The sequence below is a fragment of the Alosa sapidissima genome, chromosome 12, assembly GCF_018492685.1.
Source record: "Alosa sapidissima isolate fAloSap1 chromosome 12, fAloSap1.pri, whole genome shotgun sequence".
Classification (NCBI taxonomy): domain Eukaryota; kingdom Metazoa; phylum Chordata; class Actinopteri; order Clupeiformes; family Clupeidae; genus Alosa; species Alosa sapidissima.
Genome location: NC_055968.1, coordinates 26,113,302 through 26,122,206, shown reverse-complemented (window position 1 = coordinate 26,122,206; position 8,905 = coordinate 26,113,302). Strand labels below are relative to the sequence as shown.

General features: G+C 42.2%; 1 protein-coding gene across 2 annotated transcripts; it reads right to left on the bottom strand.

The window, feature by feature from the left end:
• Positions 1-4,422: 4,422 nt before the first annotated feature.
• si:ch211-212d10.1 (granzyme-like protein 1) lies at positions 4,423-8,382 on the bottom strand. 2 transcript variants are annotated; one of them, XM_042056609.1, is made up of 5 exons: positions 7,667-8,382; positions 7,026-7,210; positions 6,692-6,827; positions 6,374-6,601; positions 4,423-6,285 (listed from the first exon to the last, which is right to left on the bottom strand). In XM_042056609.1, the coding sequence occupies exons 2-5, from the start codon at positions 7,181-7,183 to the stop codon at positions 6,136-6,138; spliced, it is 672 nt and encodes a 223-aa protein (XP_041912543.1). In that variant the 5' UTR covers positions 7,184-7,210; positions 7,667-8,382; the 3' UTR covers positions 4,423-6,135. The 2 variants fall into 2 exon arrangements, with proteins under 2 accessions (XP_041912543.1, XP_041912542.1); XM_042056608.1 differs by having other exon boundaries at positions 4,424-6,285; positions 7,026-7,191; positions 7,667-8,381.
• Positions 8,383-8,905: the final 523 nt, after the last annotated feature.

Here is an 8,905-nt window from a genome sequence, read left to right as displayed (position 1 = left end):
TATGGCCATTCGTTCATTTTTTTTGCGTCAAGGGTTTACTTATGTCAGTGGGTGTTTTGCCAATTTGTGTGTTTTCACTGAACAAAACTTTAACATCTAAAGTGTTAATACTGCAAGCTATTTGGAATATATGCAATTGTAAAAATAAATATAGCTGCAAGCAGCAATGAGGGGGCCAAGCAGTGAGATCAGCAGGCCAGATTAACCATGTAAATCAATGCCGTTGCATCAGACATATAGCCTTAAGCAGTCACAGCAAGTTCCATGCCATACAACCCAAGATTGGCTGTGTTACAAGGTCAAGTTTCACATCAAAACATAACTGATTTTGTGGGGCTGAACCAGCGCTGAGTGTCGCCGCTCCCTCCCCCAGCCAGCCCACCGCCGCAACCGCCCCTGCCCATCCCACCCCGTCCCACCCTTGCACGCACACATTAGAATGAACTAGATGGAACTCGCTGTCATCAGTTTCACATCAAAAATAAAAGATTGACTGAGATATGATCACACTTGCTGTGATTTAAACACAGAGGTCAAAAATTGACGTCATAGGGTGAGTGGGGGTGTGAACTCGGCTTGGCCCAAGGATTCCAATGATACCTCATTTTGCCATTCGGGTCAACAGGACAAAAGTTACATCCGTGAACTAAGTTTGGTTATGACAGATGAAAGGGTTTCTGAGATATGAGCTCACTTCCTGTTTGGCGGCTTCGCCGCATATTTCGTTTGGCTGTTACGGGCAAACAGTTTTAGTTCCGAAGATGAAAATCGATAACTTTTGTGCGGCTTGATCTGAAGATGTTATGTGCTAAGTTTCGTGAAAATCGGACAAACTATGTGAGGTGTGAAACTTTTTAAAGGTTTTTGACAAAATCCAAAATGGCGGAAAATCCATCATGGCGGAAAATGACGTCATAGGGTGCGTTGAACTCGGCTTGGTCCAAGGATTCCAACGGTACCTCAATTTTGACAATCGGCCATACGGGTCAAAAGTTACGTGCGTGAACGCACGTCCAACTTTGGCCTGTTGGTGGCGCTAGAGCGCTTGAGGTGCCGGCATGAAACTTGGTGACATTAATCATGGGACTGTCCCTTATCAGTGTGCCAAATTTCACAACTTTTCACCAGACGGTTCTATGGGCTGCCATTGACTTCCATTGCAAAATAATGCGCATCAGCAACTACTGGCCAAAATGCATTTTTGTCAATTACGGAGCCCCCTAGAGGTCAAATGTCACCAAATTTCTTGAGCGTCCTCCCGATGTGGTCTGAGGTACATGTACTAAGTTTGGTTTTGATACATGAAAGCGTTGCTGAGATATGAAATCACTTCCTGTTTGGCGGCTTCGCCGCAAATTTTGATTGGCTGGTACAGGCCAAAGCTTCTGTCAATTGTTCCAGAAAGCAATGCACTCATCAGGCATAGTCTGAAGATGGTCTCTGCCAATTTTGGTGAGGATCCGCTGAAATTTGTGACCTGCGAAAACTTGTACGTATTTTTGATTAAATCCAATATGGCGGCCGAATCAATTACGATGACATCACAAGTTGGCTTGGGTCGGCCTAAGGACCTTCAACAGTAGTACCAGACACCACTAGTGGGTTTTAATTCTAAGCACAACTGCTGCTACAGGCCAAAAGGCATGTTTCTTAATTACAGCGCCCCCTAGAGGTCAAAGGTCACCAGATTTATTGAGCGTCCCCCTGATTGGGTCCTGAGTCCATGGACTAAGGTTGGTTATGATAGATCAATGGGTTGCTGAGATATGAGCTCACTTCCTGTTTGGCGGCTTCGCCGCAAATTTCGATTGGATATTACGGGTGAACGGTCATAGTTCCGGAGACAAAACACCACAACTTTTGTGAGGCTTGGTCTGAAGATCATGTATGTCAAGTTTGGTGACGATCGGACAAAATTTGTGACCTGTGAAAAATTAGTTTCACTTTCACTTAAATCCAATATGGCGGAAAATCCATCATGGCGGAAAATGACGTCATTGGGTGCGTTGAACTCGGCTTGGTCCAAGGATTCCAACGGTACCTCATTTTTCAAAATCGGATCAACAGGTCAAAAGTTACGTGCGTGAATGCACGCCCAACTTTGGCCTGTTGGTGGCACTAGAGCCCTCGAGGAGCCGACATGAAACTTGGTGAAATTAATCATGGGCCTGTCCCCAATCGGTGTGCCAAATTTCACAACTTTTTACCAGACGGTTCTATGGGCTGCCATAGACTCCCATGGCGGAAGAAAGATGTTAAATAATAATAATAAGAAATCATAGAAAAACAATGGGGCTTCGCAGCTTCGCTGCTTGGCCCCCAATGACTGTTTAACAGCCTTCTGAGGACCTTCTCCCACATTTAGAACTGAACTCCCTTGACATGAATGCAGTGCACAGTAAATTTAGAACTTGAGTGTTTATATTCAGTGTTGATGAATGACCAATTACACAATCATATCAGAAAACCTCTGCTTAATCAGTAGTCTTCCTTACTGCTCCACAGGAATTTGTGTTCTAAACAACAAAATTGAATAGTGATTATGGCGTTCGTATGCCAATGTTAACTTGTACTAGTCAGACTTTTGCTTTCTCAATTTGCTGTACTTAGCTTGTAGCTAAGCTTTGGACCAGGTACTGGTATTCAATTAGTGCTCCTGTAGTGTTACTTGGATAGATGATTGGTTCATTTCTTTGGGGTAGTGTGTACATTTTCTGTTCTGTCACTTTAAAAAAGAATTGCTGCTGAATTGGGTCATGATGCTCAGTCTTCAAAGGAACACTAGGGGGCAGTTATGTCTCATAAAAAGTGTTGGCTTTTTTGTTCAAATGGACAACCAGCCCATTAGAACATTTTCAAACACTTTAATGCAAGGATTAACACGATGAACTGATGCATACATGGACATATAAGGCACAATAATGATTCAGAGTCCTCCAACTTGTCTTGGACATGTTGGTACAGCGGCTAAGCACCGGAATCGTTCAGTTTTTGCAGAAAGCATGAAACTTGGCACAGTTATACTACTACCCCTAGTGATCAAAAATTGAAATGGACCCCAACACATAGTGCCCCCTAGTGGCCACCATTTTGAATTCAAATATGGTCACCATTCTTAATAGAATTGTTGATGCAACTTCAAAATTATAAAAATGTCTTTTGTTCTAACACAACCTTTAGGGTCAAGGAAGCTATTGTCATTTACAAACAAACCTGATGACCATTTTGAAATCCAATATGGCGGATACCAAATGTGAAAATATAGACCATCTCTATTGTTATTCATGATAGAAATATCATTCAAAAACAATTTCAAAGTTTGAAAAGTCATTTTATCACAACCTCAATAATATGAGTCCTCAAATATAATCTGGTAAGATTCCAATATGGCCACCGTGTAAGAAAATAAGCCAGAAATTCTATATTTTCTACCTTCTCTTTCTGAGCAAACCTTAACTCTTACTGCTGAAAAAATTATACACTTTAAAAAATAAAACGCATCAGATCTCAATGGGGAAAAAACATGCTGGACATCTACATTACATTTGGCTGACGCATTTTTAACCAAAGCGACTTACAACCTGGTAAACAGTTTAAAGCTTTTAAAACAATTCTCAACAATTGTAGAACAATTTAAAACAATTAAAAAAGGTAGAGAACAATAGGAAAAGGTGCATCAGTGAGTGCTGTTTTTATACAGTCAAGTGTCAGTTTTAGTCAGGTGGTAAGTGCTAGAATTATCTAGTTGTAAGTTGTGCTACGAGATGAGATTCTCTGGAGTTGGGTCTTCAGGAGTTTTTTTTTTGAAGATGGAGAGGGATGCCCTTGCTCTATTAGAAACTGGTAAAAGTTTGGATTGACCTTAGCGTGGCGTGTCATTTGTCTGAGGAGCGCAACAGATGGGAGGTATGCCCATGCCAGAACTGGAGACTACTTTGTAGGCAAGCGTTAGAGACTTGAATTTGATGTGGGCGGCCATAGTAGCCAGTGTGGCTGGATGAGCAGCGGGGTAATGTGCCCTTTTGGGTTGGTTGTAGACCAGACGCACCGGCACGTTCTGGATCATCTGAAGGGGTTTCACTGTGACTTGCCTGTGCCAGGAGTTGGGTAGCATCTTGAGTCAAGTCTCCTGATTTTCCATATGTTGTAGAGTGTGAAACGGCATGACCGGGCGACCGAGGAAACATGATCAAAGAAGGTTAGTTGGTTGTCAAGAACAACTCCTAAATTTCTTGCAGCCCTGGTAGGTGCAACAGACAGAGTCAATTTTGATGTTGATGTCATGATGTATAGTAGGTTTAGCTGGGAGGTGAGTGTGTCTTCATCCATGTAGATATGTCTGAGAGGCAATCCGAGATCCGTGCAGAGACCAAGGGGTCATCAAGTGGAAAGAACAGATAGAGCTGTGTGTCGTCTGCATAGCAGTGGTATGAGAAGCTCTCCCAAAGAAGTGGTGTGGATAGCAAAGAGAAGGGGGCCCAGTACTGAGCCCTGGGGGACCCCTGTGGTGAGATGGTATGGTGCGGACAGCTGTCCATGCCATGATGCGTTAAACAAGCGTCCTGTGAGGTAAGATTTAAACTGATATGGACTGGGTAATATGTTAGGAACGAAAGGATGCCACTTCGTTATTTGGGAATGAAAATTACCAATCCACAGAGGACTGAATTCAAAGACCCCCCAAAAATCTAAGTGAAAAAATGTGTCTTTCCAAGGATATCCCTCCCCAGACCATCACTGGCCCACCACCAAACCAGTCATGCTGAATGATGTTGCAGGCCGCATTGCATTCTCCAAGACATATTCAGACGTCACATGTGCTTAGGGTGAACTTGGTCTCATTTGTGAAAAGCACAGGGTGTCAGAGGTGAACCTGCCAATTGTGTATTCTATGGCAAATGCTAATTGAGCTGCACGGTGCTGGGCAGTGAGCATAGGTCCTTCCAGAGGCCATTGGGCCCTCAGGCCACCTTCATAAAGTCCGTTTCTGACAGTGTGGTCAGAGACATTCACACCAGAGGCCTGGAAGAGGTCATTTTGTAGCGCTCTGGCAGGGCTCCTACTGTTTGTTGCACAAAGGAGCAGATACAGGTCCTGCTGTTGGGTTAGGGACCCTCTACCATCCTGCCCAGCTCTCCTAGAGCAACTGTCTCCTGGAATCTCCTCCATGCTCTTGAGACTGCTCTGGGAGACACAGCAATCCGTCTGGCAATGGAACGTATTGGTGTGCCATACTGGAGGAGTTGGACTACCTGTGCAACCTTGGTAGGCTCCAGGTACTGGCTTATGCTACCAGTAGTGACACTGACTCAAGCCAAATGTGAAACTAGTGAAAAATCAGTCAAGAAGGATAAAGATGGAATATGTATCAGTCTTGGACTTACTATATCATAACAACCTGCTAGACCCTATGCAGTCTGTTTTCAAGAGTCATTCTACTGAAACTGCTTTTCTGTCTGTGACCGAAGCAGCATATGTTTCTTTAAGAGACTTGACAGACGCTAGCATCCATGGGTTTTAGGCTCCTTGCTAGCGTGCCAGCCTCTAGGGGGCAAATTAGAAGGATTGAGCCCAGGCAAGTGCAGGGTTTAGTCACACAGTTAAAACTTCACACATAGCCTAAATGCACCACAGTTTTTGACTCTGTGTCAGAATTTATGGTTACTTCCTTAAAATCCAACATGTCTGCCATTTTAATTATGCATGATTGTCACATAATGTATTTCATAATGCTGAAAGATGGCTATAGACATGTCATATTATGTGTTACAAGCTGCATAGCATTATAAATGTAGAAAAAAGGGCATATTTTGGTGGCCATATTTGAAGTCAAGATATGAGCCACTAGGGGGCGCTATGTGTTGGGGTCCATTTCAATTTTTGATCACTAGGGGTAGTACTATAACTGTACCAAGTTTCGTGCTTTCTGCAAAAACTGAGCGATTCAGGTAAAAATCTGGCCTTAGCCGCTGTACTATGTAGCTTATAGCTTGAAAAAGACATCTGATGAATAATTCAGGGACCTAAGACATTGAAAACTTTGGGTTAAAGGAGACTGATTTAACCAGTTGATTTACAGAAAATTAGTTCCACATTGATTTATTCTGTTATCAAATATTGTTGCAGCTAGGTGTTTTAATGGATGGTATTCATCATCTTGTCAATCCAGTGGCGGAAGTGAGCAATCCGAGTGTAGTAGTGGGTGTAGGTTTCACCGTCAAATTTGCATGCAGACACCACCCCACACGCAACTTCACCACAAACGAGTGGGCCTCCAGAGTCCCCCTGTAAATTGCAGGTAAAATGTAATCCAGCTCAACTCTAACATTTTAAACACCATAAACAAGGTTGTAAACATAATTTGCTCACTTACCTGAAAAGGGCCTATAGATCCTCTGGTACAGATTGTTGCCGGGGTGTCACAGTTGAGAGAGGTGTTAACGGTAACATTAACTTCTCTCAACAAGTCTGAGTTTTTTGGGTGGTTAAAAACCGTTGAACCCCATCCTGAGACCAGACAGTCTGTTGTTGGGATGGCATTTTTTTTCTCAGGAAGTGCTAACAGCCCCACCTTGTTGGTAAGCGTAACATTTTGCTTGAGCTGCAATGACATGTGAAATGCAATATTGTCATAGGTAATTCAACACAAAGGAACAAAGTTATATGAACCAACTAGGCCTACGCAGTTTACCTTCAGTAGCATAATGTCATTTTTCACTTCATTTTCGTTTAAAGTGTAGTTGGGATGGACAAATGGTGTAGCTTCCACTCGTAGGTTTTTGTCTAATTTTGACTTGTCGTGGACACCAGGGAAAACAAACATTCGCCTGAAAAACAAAGTGCTCAGCTAATAATGTAGGAGAAATATTTACCATTAGGCTACACTGACCTCTTTTTATGTTACCTTGAGAGATGAAACCACAATCTAGGCTAGGCTATTGGTCAACATCTGTATGATTGAATTGTTTGGATATTTCGTAAAGTTATATATGTTGAATGGAGCCTGCAAAAGCTGATCAACTCACATTCCTTTGCAGTGCGCTGCTGTCATCACAAAATCCTCCCTCACAAGGAAACCATCGCATTCCCTCCAAATATTTCCCTGACTTTCGTACGGTATTAATACCATGTAGGGATGGCTGTGAGGTTTTGCCACATGTCCACCGATGATGTTGTCTCGCATGCAGTCCCCTTTAGATACACAAGCACCCTAGATTATTTCAGTAAAAAGAAAATTATCCTTACACTCTTACAGTGATAGAATGTCATGCAACCATGTGGTGTTGAAATACTGGTACTGATAGCTAATTATTAGTTACTTAACTTGCTATCAACATAATTACTGATGCTTTGACCTTCAACAGTGATCCTTTAGAATTATTCCATATGTGCAAGTCTGCAAGAATATGCGTTGACAGACGAAAATTGCCTATTAGGCATCAGGCCTATTTGGTTTTCATAATCTGATTGATACCATCCAGATATGTGAAACCAACTGTGCATGAATAAACAGCAGGGATATTGTAGACTCCATACTCTACACATAATTGACTTGTTGAATCAGCCATCTAACGCCGGTAGGTAATGATTGAAATGACTAAAAAAGGCTGACTAAAGTACAGCACTGCTTAGATTTCACAAAGTTTGTATTTATTGCATTAATTACCTTGATTGAAGACAGACAGCATGACCAAGACAATATTGAGAAGCTGGAGGAGTTGCATCATGACAGCAGACACGATTCTGGGAGACTAACGCACCAACTCTGGTTTAATATACATGGCCTTTTTATTGGCTAAGAACAAGGAACTGAAACCTGTTTTTCTTTTTTTTTTTCTTTTTTTTTTCTTTTAGTGCACTTACAAAAGTTAGATGGTCATTGATAACTTATTGGAGTTCACAATACTTATCTCATGTTAACTCAGGACTACCTGACAGACTGCAAAGTTCTATCTGAAATAACATATCGGTGCATGCACATACATTGAACAGATTTGAAGAAGTCAATTAATGATGTGTCTGTACAAACACATGATGGATCATTAAGAATGAGTCACCATACTCTAGACAGCATGCACACATTGACCATATATCAAGTAAATCCCAGACAGTGCTAAAGTTAATTTTCTTGTCTTCAACCAAATACCCTATATTATTGATAGCTCAATTTGTATTACATGGACAGTATAAAATAGATGAGTTGTTTGCAATATTGAACCAACTTGTATGTAAATCCAAACAGTTCTGCAACACTGTCTATGTAAGATATGGCAGTTTAAATGAATCCTCTTGACACAATAAGCTAAGTATAAGTACTCTTTTTGATCCCGTGAGTGAAATTTGGTCTCTGCATTTATCCCAGTCTGTGAATTAGTAAAACACACTCAGCACACAGTAAACACATAGTGAGGTGAAGCACACACTAATCCCAACGCAGTGAGCTGCCTGCTACAACAGCGGCGCTCAGGGAGCAGTGAGGGGTTAGGTGCCTTGCTCAAGGGCACTTCAGCCGTTCCTAGTGGTCGGGGTTCGAACCAGCCCCTCCGGTTACAAGTCCGAAGCGCTAACCAGTAGGCCACGGCTGCCAAAGACAATAAGCAAGGTGGTTCAGTGGCCTATTGTGAACTGCATGCTTTTATTGTAATTACACTGAATGTGTAACAGAGGGTTTGGTGAGGAAGGCAAACCGAATGGATCTGAAGCAGGAAACTAGAGCTTGAACAGTAATGAGAATTGCAGAAGCAGACCTGGAGAATGTGTGTGTGTGTTTTGGGGAAGCTAGGGGCGTTACGATTGGGATGGTTTTGTGATTGGACCTCACTGTAGATTCAAAAGTCAATGCACATGCACTTAGTGCAACCCAAAGCGCTCCAACAAACAAGACACATAACAAGAGAAACGATGC